We start from the raw sequence: 22567 nt of genomic DNA on the forward strand, positions 1-22567 counted from the left end.
CGCAAACCCTCCCCCTCCCTCCTCCCTAATGTCACAAAGCGCGCGTCTAAAATCAAATTATAGATCTCCCCTAGATAAACCCCACACATTCCATTGGAATTCACGTGGGTTTTATCATTCCTCCACACCTTTACACCCCGACCTTCCTGCACACGACCCCCTCTTTGTGTACGTTAAGCGTGTAACCCTGCCGCAACCTCGCCCCAAGCCGTTCGCCCCTTCCCCTCCCACCCGCACCCCCACCCCCCGCTGGCTCTCCCTCTCCTCCCCTCCTGTCGGGTTGAGCCAAGGTTGGTAGCTGTACAATAAAATTGGAGGGTGCAGTCTTTTTATGCTGAGCTGAAGAGGGGAAGGGGGAGGGAGGGAGGGAGGGAGGAGCAGGAAGGCAGCGCCGCTCAGTCGTCTTCCAGTCCCTGGTTGAGGAGAAAGTTGGCGGCCAGGTTCTCGTTCTTCTCGCAGGCAAAGTAGGCCTGGATCACCAGAGCCTCGGGGAAACCCAACGCTTTTAACTGTTATAGACAAGAGGGATAAAGAAAAGAAAATTAATTTCTAGTCCAACAATTCAAAACAGAAAAAAAAAAAAAAAAAAACTGCCAATACTCAATTCTCCTTTTTGACTCACCCTTTCGATGGCTTCCTTCTCCTGAGGTGTAACCTGGATATAGTTGACAGGTGCGCCCTCCTCCCCTGCTGCCCCCAACTCTCCAACTTCTGGCGCATCTCCTCCCTCTCCCACTGGCTCGTTCAACATCTGGATGAACAGCTCCTGATGCTGACTGATTTGCTGGGGGGGGGGAAGAGGAGAAGCAAGAGGTAAAGGTTATTATCCGACATGTGTAAACGCAGCGAAGTTCCATCAAAGGAAAGAAAAACTTGTTTGAGTTTCCCAGTGTGAGAGACTAGACTGCGTTACCTGTAGAAGTTGAGGATTCTCTCGGCCTAGTTGCTGGAGTAGAGCTGGTAGCAGAGTGGGGTTCTGCTGGATGGCCTGTCTCATGTGCAGAAACTGGGGCTGGGTCCGCAGGAATGCAAGTGGGTTCTCTCCTTGAAAAAGGCATACATAATGAATAACCATTAGCACAAGAGCAAACAATCAATTATATGCAGTACAATAAGAAATAAACAATTAATTGATGTCAAAATATTAATTCTATTTTGATCAACTCAATTTATTTTCAAATAATCGTTGCAGCTCTAGTCCTAATGAGCAAAAAGCCTTTATCCAATCAGAGAGCGGCATTATTCCAAAACGATTCATTGCAGTGTGAAGAAACAAAAAGGTGCAGGTTTGGTGGAAACCAACAAGTCGAACAACTTTTCGAACAAAAATTTACCAATTTACTGACCGCGGCAGAAAAACATTCCGAGACGACTGAGTCATATGATGAGTCATTGCCTGCCAGCCATGCTTTGGCCATTATTAATTGGAGTTTACACAATTGGTAAATATGCTTTTAGATATGGGATGAAGTTTTTTAATCCACTATGATCAATACCACCAGTACTTTTTTTTTTTTTTTACACAGCAGGTAGAGACAGAAACAATATTGACTGCATGATATTTTTGGACCTAAAAGAGCCTCACCCTCTGCTAGAGACGGGGCTTCTGTGGGTCCAGACGCAGGGGCCTGTGCTGGGGGATTACTCTCCTGGACTGGGCTGCTGGGGATACCCTGGAAACACAACACAAGTGTCAATCTCTCTCTCACTCTCTTTGCGTGCTGCCAAGAACATGAAGAAATCATAAAAGTGCGAGGCCCATGGGTAACTGATCATTTGGTTCGTATAAGTTGATAATTCAGCGCATTCTTTTTCTGTGTGTGTTGTAAACAGAGCTTCTCTGGTGCTTTGTTCACACAGCCGGTCCAGCCACACATGCATGTTAATCAGTGTTTGTGTGTCCTGGCTAATGGCTAACATCTGCACTACGCTCATACCGCGATTATCACAGAAACGTAGTGTCCATCCTCTGGTTTCCCTCCAGGTTAACCCTGTTAGCTCTGTCAGCCTTGTTGGCGCAGGTAGCTGCTAGCGGCCAGCTCGGCCAACACCAGTTTGGATTTGGATGCAATTCCTCAATCATGGATACCCTATAAATTATGTATATAGCTCCTTAAATGTACTGCACAGGTAAAGGCTTTAGCCCATAGAGCATTGATTAATTACACCACTACTAACCGAACAAAGCTAGGTGGCAGCTGGTGATTTGTGAGACGAAATGTGAGTGAAGAGGTTGGAGACAGCAAGGCTCAAGCTACGTCTAGTGTGTGTGATAGATAGATAGATAGATAGATAGATAGATAGATAGATAGATAGATAGATAGATAGATAGATAGATAGATAGATAGATAGATATGACATTACAAGTGGATTACCACAATAGACAACATAACGGTCAGTAGGCACAAGAAGTACAATGTATAAAACACTACTACTACCTTTTTTTAATGTTACCACAGAGGTACTTTTCAGATGTAGGATTGATAGAATAGTGTGTGTGGGAGACTCACAGTGAGAAGGTACTCCACAGCTCTATGGGGGTTGTTGAAACTGGCCCGTAGCGCGGCCACCACTCTCTCCCTTTCATAGCCCATCGACATGATCTCTGTGAGCATGGCCTCGTACTCTGCTCCAGTCACTGAAAACGCACATTACACATTATAACATACAAAATATGCTCAAATATCAGCCAACTCCTAATGTTCTCTACAAGTAAGTGCAACATACTCTATAATTGGACCAATGGGAATCCCCACTGCTCTCTGTGGCACCACAATAAGGGATGGCGTACTTTTGTCACAGTTAAATATAGAAACGGCATGTACTGCACTGCAGCCTGTAAAGTCCCTGACTCAGAGGTAACAATTTGTGGCACAGCAAATATAGCCCAAGTTTTACACAAGAATCATATTGCTGTGATGTTAACCCTTTTATGACACTCAATTGTCTGAAACAACAATTAACATTTACCAACATTAAGCAAACAGCACCTACTGCTTTGAGACTTAAAAGCTGCACAGCATGGAAGTCTGGCAGAGATTCATTTATTACCTACCCAGTGCTGAGGAGGCATCCAAGCCCTGACCCCCACCGCTGGAGCTACAACACAAAGAAGGTAAGTCAGACAATACAACACACTCCAAGGTATGGAGAACGGACAAGAACTACATTTAGATATCATCATTTATTCCATTAGGTAAATAATACTCTACATTTTAGAGAGATGTAATATGTTGAAATTAAAATACTTGTCTTAGGTATTCGAGTAATTTAATGTTATGATTGAGTAACCCGTGTGCCATATAGTGAGCATATAGGTTGACTGATTCATTGTCTTTTCTGGGTTTGGAGCCAGCCCATTTGCTCAGGGAGTCACTGTGTCATATAAACATTGAACAAAAATGTTGGGCATACTAGACTACTGTCGACTGATCCAATAAAGAAATTCTAACTTTTAGGAAACCGGGTGCAACAAAAGAAACATAAATTTAGATTTACCTGGGTCCGATTACAAATATTTTGCATGGATTGTAAAATGACTTCACCAGCACTACTTCCCAACATTGTAGAATGTCCAAAGTACTTTTAATAACATTCTATGTTGTATAATAGACAGGTTCTACCTGGCTGGTTGTTGTGGTGGTGGTTCTGTGGCTGCGGCACTTGGCTCTTCTTTGGCCTCCTCAGAGGGAACGGGGACAGCTGCCGGGGTCGGGGCTGAAGCTGTGGTTGTGGCCGGGACAGCTGTTGACGTGGAGCCAGAGTCCTGTACAGGGGGCTTGGGGGCTTCCGAGGCCGGGGTCGAGGCGGCAGCTGCGGGTTTAGCCTTTTGGCCAGTTAAGGAGAAGGTGTTGTTAAACTAGTGTTGTGTAAACACAACAATATAAATTGGCCCCTCCTGCCTGGCTCAACTAGGGGCTTTTTTGGATCACTTTGCTCACAATTCTTAAGTATTTTTGGCCGTTGTGTTCCTTTTGGATGCTTGCTTATGATCTGGCCCCTACGTTCTTTATAGAAGATGACGCCCAGGAGCGTCCCGAACACGGCAAAATAAGAAATATACAAATACAGACACCGCCACACACTTTTACTGGGTCGTAAGTGATGACTAAGTGGGATTATTTTAATGCAGTGTATACATTATTTAATAGGAAAATCATACTAATTGTGCCTTCAACCAGAAGAAAGCACTATAATAGAAATGCTACCTGCTCAGAAAAGTCAAAACACCACCACACTATAAAACCCAAAGTCATCTGGAGGTATTGCAATCAATTAAGATCTTACCTTTGAAACCATCACCACCACAAAATTCTTCTCATCAATGTTGTAATCTTTAATGGGCGTGTCATCCTGCAGGATTTTTCCAGCATATATCAGCTTCTGCCCGGACACAGGGAAGTTGTCTTTCCCTCTTTCTGCTTCTATCTTCTCTTTTAAGGCCTTCACCTGATAAAGTGGAAAGAAATCATAATCAGTAACCATCGACATGCAGGGACTTACATTTTGTCTTCTAGTGTTTTTTGTCTCCACGCATTAATAACCATACTCTGTGTAAGATGCACCTTTATGATCTCTGACCTTCGATTGTTTTTTGTTCGACCTTAAAGCACCTACTAATTAAACCGTCCAGATGGACCAATGACAATGTCATCAACACACAGGGATGCATCATGGCTGACTTGCAAAAGTATGATGAGTTAGAAAAGGGTTTTATTCACACACATTGTATCACATAGCATGGCAGCACATGTATAGCTAACTATGAATAAGATAAGAGCGAAATATCTGAATGATATCCATCATGGATAAAGTGAGTACTATTCAACAGCACGATGTAATGTTCACTTTACGTTGGCCTAGCTGGCTGCATGTCATATCTGTGAACAAGCTAACAAACTTAGCCAGCTACCAATAAGGCTAAACGTAATTAGCAGTGTCATAAGCGTTAGCATTAGCAATGACTATCATATCGTGGTGGGGGAGCTTGGGCTCGTCACATAAGTGTTAGCATTACATGTCCTTTCACATCAGATGTTTCTGTAGAGCAGCAAAGTAACAGCGACGATAACTTGAAACCAGATATTCGTTCGCGGACTTTTGTTAACGGGCTGCTCGGCTAGCTAACTGGCTAACGTTTGCTGGTCAGCTTTCGCGTTGTTTAGCACCCGTTTCCTGTGTGTTGCCCAACTCGTAACACGTGCTGTTAATGGGCCACCCGTCCGTCGTGACTGCATGACATGTTTCCACATTAGAAATATCAAATACAACAGTTGGGTCTACACGTAAAAGTTAAAACACAGGTCCCGCAGCTGGTACTGTTAGCTCAAAGTTAGCACGCTAGCTAACAGCCACTCACCGTCTGCTCGGGGTCTATCTCGATCTGAATAGTCTGCTGCTGCAGCGTTTTAAGCGTGATCTGCATGGTGGCGGAGGCTGAGGTGCTTCAAGCGGAGGAATAGTCGCTCGCTAAGCACTAAGTGTGTTGCTAAAGTTGGCGTTTTCTGTTGAGACAACGACAAGCCAAGAAATGTGTGTATCCATGAGCACTCAGCAAATCGCCATCTTTGGTGACAAGTTGAGCGGTGCGGCGAGAAGAGCTCAAGCTCCGCTGGAAGGTACGAGATTTCCTGCTGGAAGGTACGAGATTTCCTGCTGGACGACGCGACTATGGTAAGTTTTTTGTTTTTTTTAACTTTTAACAGGGTACATTTGACTTGTATTATTGTAGAAAACTTAAAAATGCACTTAAATGATTAATGATTGCACTGAAACAATAATTCAATATATATACTGTCAGAAGTCCTTTTAAAATATTCTTGCTGTTTGCATTTGTTAGATTGATTTGAACAATTATTTCATTCTTTCTTCAATTTGTTTATTAATATGACCTCTTCGAACAGCAATTTAATTTATCTATTTACATTTGGACTTGTATAAATACAGCCTCGCTATAACCATTCATATTTATTGAGAATATAATGAAAAATGAAAGCACATTCATTTTAATCAACTGTCCGATGTGTGAATTCCAAATATCTCATTATGAGTGTCAGGATTAACATTTCATCCAGCCAAAAGGATAACATGATGAATAGGAATGATTTAATCCACCTTGCTATGTAGATGGAATCAATTCAAGGCAACTCTTCTGTCTTAATATCTTTAAAAATATACATATCTATGTTAAAAGCCCTTTACACTCACACATAGGAATATTTAATCCACCTTGCTATGTAGATGGAATCAATTCAAGGCAACTCTTCTGTCTTAATATCTTTAAAAATATACATATCTATGTTAAAAGCCCTTTACACTCACACAGGTGTTTACAATCACCCTGGTTGATTGGCCCTGTGGTCTGGTCATAGCTGGGTGGAGCTATGATGGGAATAATGTGATGTCACAAAACTCTATGAACCAATGGGGATGATAACAGTGTTGTCCCGCCCCAATTAGTGCAACAAACTTAACAGGAGAGTGATGACGATTTCAATAAAGCCCAGTCAGATTTAATAAAGCCAGTGGTTGCACCTTATTGACCCTTTTTATAAAAAAAACAATTTGTCTACTGCTTCTTCTGGAGTTTTTGCACAACACTCAATGAAATACCTGTATAGAAATAAACTGGTCTATGACACATTTCAGGTACACCTATGAATCAAGGAATCTCTGTCTGTGTGTCCTTCGCATGTCTCAAAAGCTCTTCGTCCGATCTACTTCACACTCAGCGGATGTATCGATTGGGACCCAAATACGTGCCATGTCGTATTTTGGTGTGATTTGGACTTGACACGTTCAATATCGATAAACTTTGAATAAACAAGCAAACTGTGTTGCAGTGGGGCTTCAGGGCTCTGCGGGCTGAGTCGAGCATGTCGTCTCCAGCGGGCCTTCACAGGCCATGGCACTTTGACTGCACTTCACTTTTCCTGATGGTTGCTGGACAACCACACTCTTCTTCACTTTTCCTTGTACGCTGCAAGCAGCTCTTCTGGGGGCCAAGCAGTCGTGCAGCTCCGAACAGCCACGCCCTCCAACAGTATATAATCAGTTAATGATTTTTTGTCTTTTGTACAGTACGTTGCAATAACAGGAAACCATTAAGTTTCAACGTACATTGTAGTAATTTGTCATGAATCATATGTTTGTCCATGGCTCCGCCTGGATCTGCCGTGGCCTGGATCATGCACCATTTATACGTCGCTTTTTGACAAAAGCCATATCAATAAACGTACATTTCAGTGCATGTTAAGGGGCCCAAAACCCCACATGCTCAATAAAGTGAGCAATATATTGACACTTTGTGCTGTCACGGATAGGTGTACTGAGTAAAAGGAGAAGAACTCCATTGCAGTATTTATTGCAAAGAGTTGTGTACTGACTATGGACACTCCATTGTTTTGTTGCACTATAGTGTTCAAAAGTTTACAGTCATAGACTCAGTCATAGAAAATACATGTAGTGCAATAGGAAGTGATTTCAGATTGTCTTCCTCTGGGGGAGGAAGAGCTGCAGTATGATGACCAAAGACTACTCTCTTCACAGAAGATCATAGTATACGGTAAGGAAAAGTGTGACAGCCTGGCTCTGTCCAAACTTTAAAAAAAAAAGCTCATTAATGCTTTTCATTCTGTTTGTTGAATCCGTTTTCAAGCCAAAACGTAAAAATGACAAGTTGACATTTTACCGGGGGGTTATGTGGTGGACTGTGTCTTAGCAGGGATCAGTAGTAACTTCCTGTAGTCTTGTCGTCATCTTGAAGTTGTATCGAGTATTTCCCAAAATGTAGAACTGAAGATTTACCTAAATTCCTGATTTATTTTAAACGAATCCTGATCAGAATCTCTTTACTAGTATGCTGTTTTTTGTATTAAGTAGACACAGAGAGACTGAGATTGTTCTTATAGTCTTAACCACTGAATGACAACACCAGCAGGTCTTTGGTAACCTCTATATTCTATCAGCTTAGCTGCATGTATTGTAATTTTAATTGCTTCAACATCCAGACCAATAAGTTTAAAAAATAACTTGATGTAACTGCTGTCACCATGGAAACCAAATGTTTCATCCATATCTAAATGTGTTTCGGAGTTAGTTTGAACATCTTTACCTGGCTCTTTAAAAAGTGTGGGTGTGTGTGTGGGTGTTACAAAAAAAACATTTGTTTCACACACACACACACACACACACACACACACACACACACACACACACACACACACACACACACACACACACACACACACACTCACTCACTTCATCCATGCAGTTCTCTGGTGCGGTCAGCAGGGGGCAGAGTTTGACAACTCATAGAGAAAGGCAGGGGGAAAACAATGAGAGATTTTCAAATGATGATAACCAGTATGTGTCACTGGTTGTGTTGTTTTGGTTGATGCTTAATGTGTTTAACTCGATCTGTTAGGAGAATGGAGAGCACCGCAGTGGTAATTATTATGTCATAGACGGGTCGGTGGATGGATAGGTGAATGAGATTTTGCAGCTCCACCTGCTGAGAGACATTGAACTGAATGATAGCTCCATCCTCATTCATGTGGACATCTATTCTTGTTATTGTATGGACAGTGGAAATAGCATTTAACATTAGCACTGTGGCAGTTGCGTGTGAGCGCTGCAATAATCATGATTTAATCATAATGATAATCATAATATAACAATAATTTTGACCCAGATCACCAAATAACTCATTCACACACGCACAATATTGTACACATACATGTGCACCGGCTGTGACCGGTTTGGCCCCCCCCCCCCCAGCCAAACCTCCCAGCAGGCATAGCAACATGAATATTTTATTTAATTACCCCCTGATCAATAGCTCAATGCCAAGTTTGTCGTCTTCCCTACTTCCTGTTGCTCCTCGACCTTATTTATTTCTCCTCCTGTCTCCTTCCCTTCTTTCCTCTCCTGAAGGATTTTTGGGGATTTGCAGACGACCTCTTCCACACCTCCGTTTGGTCACTGTTGTTTCTACTTCCTCGTTTTCTTCACCCACCTGATGTTTTTTTAAGTGGAGAAGAGGAGGAAGAGAAATGGAGGGTAAGGCCATAAAGAATAGAGGACAGTGAATAAAATAAGACAAAAAGAGAGATAGAGGAAAGGAATGCAGATGGAAGACTGTCAGAAAGTGGATGAAGGGAAGGAAATAGGTAGAGATTGAGGAGGGGGTGTGTGTGTGTGTGTGTGTGTGTGTGTGTGTGTGTGTGGATGGTGCCCTAAATGTGTGTTCATCTGGCTTAATTCTCAAGGACAGAACTATTAAAGATTAACAAGGAACCACTATGTTTTATTGAGACAGGCTGCGTTTTGAGGGCACATGGCTTCCAAACACAGACCTACTAAAAATGCTGTGTGTGTGTGTGTGTGTGTGTGTGTGTGTGTGTGTGTGTGTGTGTGTGTGTGTGTGTGTGTGTGTGTGTGTGTGTGTGTGTGTGTGTGTGTGTGTGTGTGTGTCCTGTGTTTTCCTGCAGGCTTCTACATTTTGTCCAGACCAAAAAAAAGAAATTCCTTTCTGAAAAGCCATGTCGTGACCATAGTCCTACCTCATTAAGAGCAGCCTCACTTAATGCATGTCCACATTTGATTTTATGTCTGTTATGTTGGAAACTATCAGGATCCTGCAGACACTCTATACTAAGTGACACAGATTGGTTAGTGTGGGCAAACATGGATGAAAGAATAAAAACTTGTCGGGACATCGTAGTGTACCTGTTGTGTAGTTACATCTGATCCTTGCTTTATTATCAAGCAATATTTATTTACTCCAGCAGGTGGTTTGAAAGTTTCGTCCTCGTCTAGGAATACACATCACGTTTTACTCCTCCTTGTCTAAGGTTTCAGACAAGGAGGAGTCAGGGTTTTTATTTCAGGACCATTACTGCGGGATATATCACTAAACTACCCATGCATCGTTTGATTTATTTGTTAACATCATTACTGTGGTTGCTCGTAGAAAAACAAAGGAACATTCCAACTCGTTACAATTCACCTCTGCGGTGCCTTTTTGATTATTTCTCATGGTGCACTTTTATATACACGCTTGTATACAATATAATAAAGGCAATAAAAGAGTGAATCAAGGCGGAATCTTCATTTTCTTTTCCTTCTATGGATTGAATGGTCCACGTTTTTATTGTCAGTGTGTCATGCTGTGTGTGACTTGCACTGCTCTGGTCTTGGTTTTATCTCGATCCTCTCTGGTTTTGGTCTTGTTTATTCAAAACTTGTTTATTCAAAGTTTATCGATATTGAACTAGTCAAGTCCAAATCACACCAAAATACAACATGGCACTTCCTTGGGTCCCAACAGTAAAATCTGTAATTTTATTTTAATAAATTTGAATGTCTAAGTTCCAAACCTCTCATGGTGGTTCCTCAAGCAGTGACTTTTGTGATTTGCACTTCGGACATGTCATGTCAATAGCACCTTTTAGAAATATATTTACTGAGAAAAATGGTGAGGCGTTCAATACTTATTTTACCCGCTGTATATACCACCAATTGGACTGGCGTGCGGAACGAAACTGCAGCATGCGCAGTCGGGGTGCCTTCCTTGCGTACAGTCTGCACGCGGACCCTCACGGACCTGAACATTGATGCTGATACTGTGATACATCTGAACCGTAATGCGGCCGTTTAACCTATAAAACACAAATGAACAAGCTGCATAATCAGTGACTACAAGTCTTTAGAACTGAACTGAAGGAAATAAATTGATAAGATTAGATTAGATTTAGATTCATGTTAAAATCAGCACAACTATATCCTTCAGGGACATTTTCTCAATATCTTTTAGTTTTTGTGGGAAACATGAAATGGAGCATTTGATTAATTAGCTAAGAAGAAAATGAGTTGACATGCCTTGGCTAGTTTGCTAGAAGCTTAAACTTTCCCCCGATAAAAAAAAAACTTGGTGCTGATACATTTTCCGACCACCTTCCACTTGCTTTCAGTTTAAAATTAACATTGGAACAAACTCCTCATCTACTCTTGATGTATTCATGAAGGTGCCATATCTGTGTTTTAATTTTAAGGCTTCCGTTTATAAACCGAACACATTGCACCGCTAAAATATATCACCACATGGACAAAAACAGACAAATTCACACTCAAAAAACAAGAAAACACAACAGTGAGTTTAAAAATATTTTTTAATTGGGGTGTAGGTGGCAGAGGAACCACTGACTGTGTCGCTCCTCCTCCCTGTTGTCTCTCTGTCCTCTGAGAGACATCCTTCTATTATTCTACAGGAACACCCCCACAGCACCGCATCATCTGCATAGCTACGATATGTCACACTTTACAGTGCTGTCACCAGTGCAATGAATGAGTCATGTGTGCAACCCACAGGGATTTTTGTTAATAAGACACTTCTCAGACACATAAGGCCAACACTGTAACATCATTCTGTGTTAAGTGTGTTTTTGTGTATTTCTGTCACTTTCAGATACATTTTTTGGCATTTAATGCTCTACTGGCATGTAGAAACTCCCACTATTAATAGCATTGTCATTTGAATGATCACCCCATTGCGTATGCAGTTCAGTCATGTTCAGTAGAACTAGTCCCTTTTTTCCAACCTCTACTTACAGCCTCTCTTATTCTCTACTCAGTTCTCTGTGTTCAGCAGTCTGCAGTCTAGTTGAAGTTTTACAGAGTTTTTGTCACGTGACTGTTGGTCTCAGCCAAGACAATCATGGATACTTAGTTGTGCTAAGGGGCACATCATTTAACAGGATCTGGTTACTCAAAAATGGTTTGTTTGGGGCAAGATTTTAAATGACATGTATAATAAAATCTTTTCAATGAAAATTCACAATCTTCACAAAATGTTTTTTACAACTTCTGGCTATGCTAAAGGAGTTTTGGCGATTGTTTGAAGAAAACATGCTTTTCAATCCCAACGGTGGATTTTAGGGTTCAGAGTGTTAAACCCAGGAAGGGGACAACGGGTCGTCACATTTGGCACCTACAATGATAGAAGATAGTTGTCAAACAAGTAAAAAAAACCGTTAGTTAAATGTTATATAATTTCTGCACACTGGTTAAAACCTCTCACCCTTAATACAACTGCTGATTACTCTTCAGACTGGTAGTTAACCTTTTACTATTAACTTTACTATATTACAACCTCAATTCCCAAAAAGTTGAGTTGATGTGTAAATGAAAGTGTCTATTTCTACACAGAAAAACATATCAGTCTGAGCATTATCTCAACATTGTCTCTGTACTCTATTCAGTTGAAAATAGGTACTGAAGGATTTGCAAATCATTGCTTTGTGAGTTTATTTAGCTCTAACAGCATTCCCACCTTTCTAGCTAACGTTAGCTAACAGTTAGTGTAGCTCATCAAGGCCACTGGAGGTGGTTGCCTCGGTTTACGACAGCAAACCACGTCAGAACAATTACGTAAAGACATGACTTATTGCTAAAAATGCAACACTTAACATATTCAATGTTTACTTGAGCTTACTTTTGATAAAGTGTTTGCTGCAAAAACGTGTATACTTTGACGGCTGCCATCGTTCGCCCTCAACCGGGACGGAGGAACGTTTAATGGCACAAATCCACAATGTCCTTCTTTCAGGGTTTCATTTCTTGGACGGGATTCTGTAGGAACACGGCCCAGGCTTGTCTCCTCATCAGTTTTGCATCTGATAGCACAACAACTATCCCGTAATTAGACGAAACAACAGAAATCACTCGCTTGGTAAGCGATGTTTTGCCCTCCATGGGGCATTCCCTTAAGGACGTGAAAACTATAAATAACCAAATGTTACAATGCAGAATGGTGATCGTGAACATAGTTGACATTATAGCTGCAAAAACATCAGCTTGTTAACATTCTCATTGTGAGCATGTTAGCATGCCAGCGTTAGCATGTATCTCAAAGCTCTGCTGTGCCTTAGTACAGCGCTGCAAAGCTGTTAGCATGGCCGTAGCCTTTTAGTCTTTTTAGGACTTATGCTATCTAGAGAGATACATGCTAACTAATTTCTAAAAAAAACTATTCTCTGTGTGCAACCTGTTAAATTTCGGATTCCAAGTTTTTAATCAAACTCGTTTCCTAATATTAAAAAAAATACTAAATATGTAGAGACTTTGTGGACTGGAAACAACCAAGTCAAGTAATCCTTTCTGCTGTTGCCCTAAAAATGTTACCAATGGGAACATACATCTTTCTTGTCTGAACCGTTTGGAACAAGCCCTACCATGCCAGCAAATAATGTAGTTTGAGGCTGATTCAACATTTCAGTTCAGTCACTGCTCAGCCTTTGGCTGACTCAACTTCTAATACGCCGAACAGGCCGAGTTTTTGAAGGTGACACTGAGGCAGGCCCCGCTTCGTCTGTTGGTTGCCCCGGCAACGGCGGATGCACGACTCCTGCAGCGACAGCTCAGAAGCCACGCTGGGTAAACACGAAATCTCCTGAGAGCGGGAAGACCGCTAATGACACCGCAGCGGAAGAAACACGGCGCAATCATACACAAACACACACACACAGAGGGAACTCACTGGGGACCAGGGAGCTTTAGTTGTTAACAACTCTAACATCTCTCCATCCCTCTCCCTTTCTCACTTCTATCTATATCTGTCCTTTCTAACCCCTGTCTCTTCATCAGGCCTTCAGCATTCTCCCTTATTCAGCCAAAAGTGGGCCACAGAGCACAACCCTATCCCAGCTGATGCACACACACACACACACACACACACACACATACACTCTCGCACACGTACGCTCGCTCACATGGTCAAAAAGCTGCACACGGAAAGAGTCGATGCTAATTAGCTCTACAAACAGGTCTCGGCTCGCTCAGCAGGCGTGTGTGTGCGTGTCGGGGTTAGAGAGGGGCAGTGTGCCGTTAACTAGTGTGTCAGGATTTCTTTTTCTGTCCTCATTTACGGAAATGAGGCTTGCCCCCTGAGTGACCCACGTCTCCCGACACAGGGAGGCAGGAGAGAGGGAGGAGGAGGAGATGGAGGGACATTAAAGAGCATTATCTTTCAATTTATATATGGGAGACATCAAACAGGCAGAGGAGGACAAGGCGTCACAACGAAGTGTGATAATGGGAGAGAGACATGTGGATGGACAGGACATGCAGAGAGAGAGAGAGAGAGAGAGCGATGAATGATGGCTAAACTAGTTAAGCGATGGACTTTTCCTTGTAAGGCGAAGACATGAGGCCAAATTCAGAGCTCTAAAGTCAGATGGTGCATGGCTCAGTGAATGGGTCTTAATGAAGCAGATCCTTCATCCCATCTCCATATAAGGCCATGTACATACGGCAGCAGGGTTTCCTTGACAACTTTGTGGTGCCCATGTTATAAATGCTGACCCATTTTTAGCATCTATCTTGTGTACCTTTGCCATTGACCTCCATTGTTGTTCAAAAAACACATTAGTAACACAGAAAGGAGGCCATGCCATGGCATATCCAGCTCTGATGCCCTAAATACTCACTAGTTCACAAAGTTTGTGTATAAATCTGTGGCTAAAAATGGTACCCAACACATGCACTATTTACTTTCTGCTTAGGTGAGATTTGCTAAAAACTACAGCGGCCAGAAATTTTATTAAATTTGAAATTGAGTGGGTGCCAAGGAATAGTATGATATAGCGATAGCCTAAGTCATTTTTGGTCTTGGTCATTTACTGGGTCACTCACTGAACCTACAGCTATCCCAATTATGCAGTTCCCCTCAGTTTTGCTGAGCTTTCTAGCGACTTTTAGCTAACTGTTGAATCCTGCAACTTAACTATTTTGGGAAACTTTAATTAAGGCGGGGCAATAATTCAATACAATATTTTATCGTCTTTCATATCGTGATGAAATCTTACATCGAGCTATCGTGAAACACAATAACAGCATCTTAATTGATAATAACAAGCACATACTAAAATTTCTCAGAAAACCTGATTATTTCTCACTAAAGCTCTTAATAAAATGAGAAAATACTATTTTATTTTTCAAGTATTTTATTCCCACACAAGTATAGAAAACCATGTGGTTATTTCTTAAAGACTATTTATTTATTTATTGAATTACCAGGAAACATGCTGCAACCTTATCGTGATAAGAAATGAATTGTATCATTATGGAAGATTTTGGCCATATGGCCCAGCTATATCTTTGAATCCAGGCACAGCAGGCTGCTGTTTTCTGTGAAAAAAGCTCTAATAAAACCCACTGTACACCACCAGCTCCACAGCAAACCAAAAAGAAAAAAGGTAAGCTGCTTGCTGGGGAACATTTAGCACCTAAAGAGCGAGATATTTCTCAAAGGAGTTGGTGGAGACCAAAACAGAGCTCATAAGAGAATACTGTACTCACATTCGCCTGGTGGTCAGAAACACAATGGTTCCATATCGGCTGGATAAATTGAGGTCAATATACGTCACTGTAGCTTGATCAGCTGCTCCAAAGTGGCCAAAATAAATGCTGGCCACACTTTGTAGTCAACACACCGCACAGTTGAAAACCTTTTGTTGTCTGGTCTTAGTCTGCAACACCATTCAGCACACAGGGTCATAAATAATGTCCTGGTTTCTGCCACTTGCGTCGTAAACAATGACAGTGATCACTGAAAATTCCTTGAAACAGGGAAAAAGACAAAAAGACAAAAAGAAGCTGCTATGGAAACCTCCCAGACTGCCTGCACATTAGCTCTACATAGCATTTTTACACCATTGACCAAGATGTCATCTGACCAGAGAAAATGAGGCTCACCAGTGAAGACAAAAGTAGAAGAAAAGCCTCAGATGACCTGGTATTTATTTCTTGGATAAAGAAACCCTGAATGGCTGTCCAAATGCCATTGTAGCCATCTGGTGTAGCCTAGTTTTACCACCACCACACAGTATTGTTTTTGCAAACTACGCAATCCTTACCGTTCCGTAAGAGGCAGTGGTTTGTACTTAGAAAACCTCTAAGATATCTGCCTCCTACTTGGGGAGGAGGCAGATAAGGAATGCCTGTGGGAATGTTTCAGGGTTATTCTGGCTCAGCAGCAGCATTTTTACCTGGGTCAACTGCATAAAAATAGGTTATCTGATGGATGTTCCTCATAAGTTATACGTATCGAAACATAGCATCTACTCGCCATCATTTTCTGGTTTCAGAAAGGCTATGATCTTGACCTTGACTTAAATTTGTTTTGTAAAGTTTTCTGATGCTGATGTCATACTATTATGTGTAGTTTGTGTCTGGGGGCTGTGTGTTGTATATACTTGTACTACATTTATCTGGCTATATAGATACTTTATAGTTACTTATAAACAAAAAACAATTATGTTCAGGAAAAAAAACCTGGTTGACGCAAATTTTGTTGACTTGAATGACACGACTACAAAGTGACGAACGAGGCGGGACTAACGACAATACAGCATGATGTTCATTAAGTAAATTATGGTCCATTTTGAGTCAAATAGAGCATAAAGCAGGGTATACTTAAGGGCGGGCTTACTGTGATTGACTGGTGGCTATACGGCATCCTCAGGTCACTACTTCGCAACCAAATATGGTCATATCCGTTAAGTGGTTACAAAAAGCTAAGATGGCTACGGTCATAATCCAAGATGGTGCCGGCCTTAACGCCGAACTCAAGGCTTCAAAATGGCAGTCCACTAACCAATGGGTGATACTAACAACACATGTGACTAACAACTAAGGTGACTAAAGACACACATGTCTAATGACACACTTGACTAAAGACATGACAAAATGTCAACATTTACTTTTAGATATCACGGGGTGCAAACGGCGGTCTCCTGGAGAATTGTCCTGTGTTTGTTTGACCCATCCTCCTCCTCTCCCCACTGCCCTGCGTGGACTATTCGATACCACGCTCAGCTGCCTTATTTGACTTGTTGGGAGTGAGAACGCGTGGACAAAACCAATTAATGATACAATATAAACAATCAGCATAACGACAATAATGACATTACCATTTAACACTCACAGGGGCCATGTGTCTGCACAACTACTTTTACTTATGATACTTGGACATCAAACTCCCCCCATCCCCCAAAGCATACTGTGGTTGCTCCCCCCCCCCCCCAGTGACCTGACCTCATATTTGATCTGGCTTGGTAATGCGAACCAGGCGAGCGAGTTGTTTGCTGGGTTATTATTGATCTTGCAGCGCTGAGCTTTGGATTACTGCTGGGTTAATGGGTGCGTGGTGTTGATGGAGCTTGCAATATTACAATATTCATTTTTACTTGATGGTATCTACAGATGGAGCTGTACATGAGAGGCGGTTGGATCTTTCTGCATTCTTGTTAAGCTGTAATTACCTGAACAGCCTTATTTATTTTTTATTTATTTTTTTCGTGAATTTTAAGTGGGAAATAAAAGACTGCTTCCACCCGATCATTTTGGTTTTATGTTTCTATCAAATGGGTGCATTTTCAGTGTTTAATATACTGTTATATCTGCAAATGTCATCACAACATGCAACCCCTTTCACATTTTTGTCAGTTTGACTCGTTGTAAAAACGATTAAAAGCCGTTTTAATGCTAAACACACCATGCGGCACGTCTATTTTAGCTCCGTAGATGTCACGCAGTGTTCCCTCGTTCAGATCTGCCATTCTTTCCTCCCTCGACATTAAAATCACCTTTTGTAACACCAAGCGTTTTCCTCCATGTGACAGCTGAAAGGAGGGCAAAAGTCAAATACTTCTCAGAGGCTGAGCAAAATGTTTCAGCAGGAACTCACCGCCGCACGCAGCGTGTGCCGCTGATCGGCTGCCCGGAGCTGGCACCGACTTGTGAAAAAACATTTTGGGTTTCTTGACAGCTCCATCTGGATACAGCAGAGCTTTTATGCGAGGGTGTGAGCTGCAGCTCTGCTGGATTAACCCTTGCTGGGATAATGAGCGTTGATGGTAGCCTAAAGACGAGGGGATCCACCGCTCCGATCAGCGGATCAGCTCAGTAATCAGCAGGACCACGCAGGGAGACGGCATGAGGCCCACTGGGGTCGTATCTTTTGAGAGACCAGAAAGAGACAGTAAAGATTTTGAGTTGATGGGGCGAAGCAGAGACAGACCGTTGTGAAGGCCAAAAATAGCCTTCATGTAAGAGAGAAAACTAACAGACTTCTGTAAAGCAGTGGCACACAAGGTTGCCTTTAAAGCTGCCTTTTTATGCTGTTCAAAAAACTTGAATTAAGGTAATAAAAAAGATAATTTAGTGTATCTTTTTTCTAGCATAACTGCTGCTGCCAACACTGTCTGGCATAATAATCCATTACATTCTCCCGAGCTTGTAGGTGTTCAGACTGAAAAAGTGAAGTCACTTCAAGGTCAATTAAGCTTCTTTAACAGTTCTAGCATTTCATTATCCTTTTAAATAACATCATGTAATATATTCACACTTTATGATCTGAGATCTGTAGTTTGATGTCTCTATTTTGCATCGTTGTAAGTGTCTTAAGTGTAAAGGGCAAAATACTTGCCGCACACAGGTTTATTTTACCTTCGTCTCTGTAGCGTTTGGTTGCATGCCAGCTTCACAGTGAGCCATAATGCTGTCGGTTATGCAGGGTTTGAAAGCAAGGGCTGAATTAATTGGTCCTGAATTAATTTACCGCATCGATCATGCATACACATTGATTTTATTTATTTGAATGTGAAATGTGAAAACACTCGTTAGGTTGCTCTGCTGCGTTCCATTGCCTCTTGTGCAGTGACTTAAAACTGATTTTCTTTTCTTTTTTCCAAAGTTTGTAGTTTTTACATGCTGGAAGGTCCAGAGCCGCCCGAAGAGAAGAAAAAATAAATAAACCAACCGCGTAAAACCACGCACAGCGACACTTCTGGGAATATGCCTTTGTGAGTGCTGCAGTGTGTGTGCTACTTTATTTATTTATCAGGGACAACATTTTGTATAACCAAAATGAGTTATTTGTGCAAGCAGATTACCGGAACATAACATTAAATTGTATTAACATGTGATGGTTAACTTCAACCTAGCTTTGAATCGTTGCAATGAGGGTAGTATGTACATATTTTTCTTTTGTGTTAGCAGCACTTGGAGCTTCTTGCTCAGAATTCCCTCGTTTCACTAGGGGGTGTGTGGGATGGTTTGCATAATGGGCCATTTGCGCGTTTCAGGCATCGAAAAAACGGTTCATTTCATTTTTCACAATGTCACTTCTGACTACATTCATTAAAGACTTTTGCCGTTCTTTTGAAGCACACTGAAGCCTGAACATTGACCATCCAGCATTTTGTTTGTATACTATCTGAATAGGCTTAAGGGTGGTTTTACATGTCTGACACCAAACTGATAAAACAATATGCAGCTTCTGCCCCCAGCGCTTTTTCCCATTTCAACACAGAGCAGTGCATTCATGAGAGAGTGGGGGGGAGGGAGAGATAGAGAGAAGGTCCCCTGGATTAAAGCTCTTAGATTAGATGGCATCTGGTGACCTCGGCTGCACAGAGAGCAGTCGGCCTGGTGTATGCGGTGGGTGTGAGAGAGAGGCCCAGAGAGATTATCACCACCAGCAGAATGTGCATTAGAGATTGCTCCTGTATCTCTTGTGTGTGTGTGTGTGTGTGTGTGTGTGTGTGTGTGTGTGTGTGTGTGTGTGTGTGTGTGTGTGTGTGTGTGTGTGTGTGTGTGTGTGTGTGTGTGTGTGTGTGTGTGTGTGTGTGTGTGTGTTTTGCTGGAGGATTGTTAATCCTAATCCACCCGTACACGCTCAGGACCAACAGGCCATTAGTTCCCGTTTTGTGTATGGACATTTGTGTGTGTGTGTGTGTGTGTGGGTGTGGGCAACTATATGAACACAGTGTGTGCGTGAACGAGCATGTGCAAGCGGAGATGTACTGGTACGCAGTTTGTGCATTCCTGGGTGCATGAGAGTGCAATCTGAGAGTGAATAGTGGGGTTAGAGGGCCATTAACCAGTGCATTAGCCCTGTCTGCAGACAGACTGGGGGGGAAGGGTGTGTGTGTGTGTGTGTGTGTGTGTGTGTGTGTGTGTGTGTGTGTGTGTGTGTGTGTGTGTGTGTGTGTGTGTGTGTGTGTGTGTGTGTGTGTGTGTGTGTGTGTGTGTGTGTGTGTGTGTGTGTGTGTGTGTGGAGCTGAGGATTTCAGGGGGGAAAGGGACAATGGGGGGTGAGGACTTAGAAGCGAGGGTGGGGGGATTGAGTGCATTAGTGAGTGCGTGTGTGTGTGTCGGAGGGATTGAGGGGAGCTGACCCATAAAAAAGCAGACAGACACACTCTGAGCAAGAATCAGCTGTCTCCTCCTCCTCCTCGTATTCAAAGTATACCAACAATTCAACATTGAATCGACACACCAGTGTTGACAACGTGCAATTATTTTGAGATGTTGAGATGTGATTCACAAGAAGGTATCGGCATCATTTCATGAACAAGGGGCATCAGGCTCTGTTTCACGCTCCGAAGCTCCCCAAACAAGCCACAAGCCACAATTTAGATTGTCATTCAGGCCATTAGTTTAGGAAGGATTGGTTGCATTTTTTTCCACAGTGCCACTGTGTCGCAAAAAAATTTACAAACACAATGTCCAGGCCTAGATAAAATGCATAAAAAGCATTCATAGCCCCGTGTCCCAAAAATTACATTACCATTCAACGTAACTGAATTGTTAATTATGTTTCGAGGGAAACCTATTATAACCTGTTTAAAACGTTTGATTTTGACGCATCAAGTATTTCAAACCATAGTCCGGAGAAGTCCACATAAGGTGGAGGTCAGGGTGGATGATTGGGCTTGGAGTCAGGACCTTCACCTAGGAGACCACTGTTTATGTCCTGTGTAACACGAAAAAGTCAATGCTGACTCATTTTAATTTACGTCCATAATTTGAATAATATAACAAACATATTTATTTTAAGCCAAACCATGGTGTTTTTGCTAAACCTAGCCTAGTTTTGTTGCGCTTTTTTTTCATCCTTCAATTAACAACGTTCATCACATGTTTAAAACTGCCACTGTTACCCAGGGGAAAAAACGTTCACATACAACTAAGCTATTAGTTGTATGGGAACGTTTTGTTGAACTATTTTTTTTCTTTTTTACCAACAAAGAAAATCGTTGCACAAACTGCAGTTTTCAAAGTTTGCTTAAAAAGCTGATAAGTAGCCCTTTGTTCAACTATTTTTTTTTTTTTGTTAAATATTAGTTAAGTATTTCCCCAACAGCAGTTAACAATGACAAAACGTACTTATAAAACTTATTATAAAGTTAATTGTTGTGCTCCTGTACTAGGACCAAAAACTGATTTATTTGTTTGTTTATTCATAGGCTGACATTCACCAGCTGTTTTTAAGTCATTATACAGTCCTTGAAGATGGAAATAAACTTTTGGAAATGTTATTACCAAGCTTTTTCAATCAACTCAGTGTTGCAGTGGTGCTGTTTTAAAGTGAGGCAATGTAATTTAACACCAGCCGCAGTGGCCACAATTTAGCACACTGCCTCCGTGATAATACAACAAAAATCTAAGTTAGCTAACATTAGCCACAATGAGCTAATGGTCATACCAGACCAAGTAAGACCAAAGTAGTAAACTTCCCTGAGTATATATTGGATTAAGTAAAATTGTGTTGTATGCTTATGAATTCAACTTTTAATCCGTAAGAGGAAGGATGTCTTGTTTTTTTCTTTCAAAACTAACATATTCCCAAAGTTATATGCTGTAATCCCCAGCACTTCAGGCGATATATATTTTCTGTTGTACACACTAGTTTTGTTGCTACATATGCTTTCCTCACAGCAAACTGAGGATTAATATTGGGAAATAAATGAAAGAGGGCGAGATGGATGAAAAAGGTAGCCAAGGATAGAGAGAGAAAAGAGAAAAGTGGCTAGAGGCACTGACAGGGTGAAGACAGTGAGATGCCCCCTATATCTCCAGTTTTCTATTATTCATGAGTAACAAGAAGCAGTGGAGGGGAAGGAGGAGAGGAGATTGTAGCTCTCCATCTTACCCTTGAGTGTAGTCTTCTAAAGCACCATCTGTCTCTAACTCCTATCTTTCTCTGTCTCTTTTTTACCCCCCCCTCCAGGTCTCTTGGTCTATCTCTCATTTCGCACTCTCTCTCTTTGTTGTCTCTTGCAGATTTGAACTTAATGGTTTTGCATACATATCCCGGAGCCAGAGCTGCTATAGGAGGCTAAGAAGAAACTGTAAGTAAACAAAATGAAGAACTGCAGTTTATCTGGCTCACGTCATACCGAAGCTAAAAGACAAGTGGCAGGAAAAAAAACAGTAGAGACTAATTGAGCCAGCCGGCCAATGTCATAGAAACCACTGGCATTGCTATTTAATAAAAAGCTTTTCTTTGTCATTTTTTGACAATTTATTTGACGATTTTTATTTGACGTCATTTCCTTGAAAACGGAAATAATAACACTGCAGACTCATGCACTCATACGAATGTTTCGTCCAATTAAATGATTGTAATATAGACACAAGCTTACCATTAGGATGCATCAGTTCAGACCCCCCAGGAGTTTGTTGGACCTTACCAGGGGGGGTTCCGTGAAAAGTTTCCAAA

The 22567-nt window shown here is 41.7% G+C and overlaps 1 protein-coding gene across 1 annotated transcript; it reads right to left on the reverse strand.

Annotated features, from left to right (window-relative positions):
- Positions 1-250: 250 nt before the first annotated feature.
- Positions 251-5648, reverse strand: rad23aa (RAD23 homolog A, nucleotide excision repair protein a). Its single transcript, XM_054607084.1, has 9 exons — positions 5360-5648; positions 4288-4449; positions 3624-3826; positions 3056-3099; positions 2511-2638; positions 1586-1673; positions 914-1044; positions 623-784; positions 251-509 (listed from the first exon to the last, which is right to left on the reverse strand). The coding sequence occupies exons 1-9, from the start codon at positions 5423-5425 to the stop codon at positions 396-398; spliced, it is 1098 nt and encodes a 365-aa protein (XP_054463059.1). The 5' UTR covers positions 5426-5648; the 3' UTR covers positions 251-395.
- Positions 5649-22567: the final 16919 nt, after the last annotated feature.

The sequence above is a fragment of the Anoplopoma fimbria genome, chromosome 11 (genome assembly GCF_027596085.1).
Source record: "Anoplopoma fimbria isolate UVic2021 breed Golden Eagle Sablefish chromosome 11, Afim_UVic_2022, whole genome shotgun sequence".
Lineage (NCBI taxonomy): Eukaryota > Metazoa > Chordata > Actinopteri > Perciformes > Anoplopomatidae > Anoplopoma > Anoplopoma fimbria.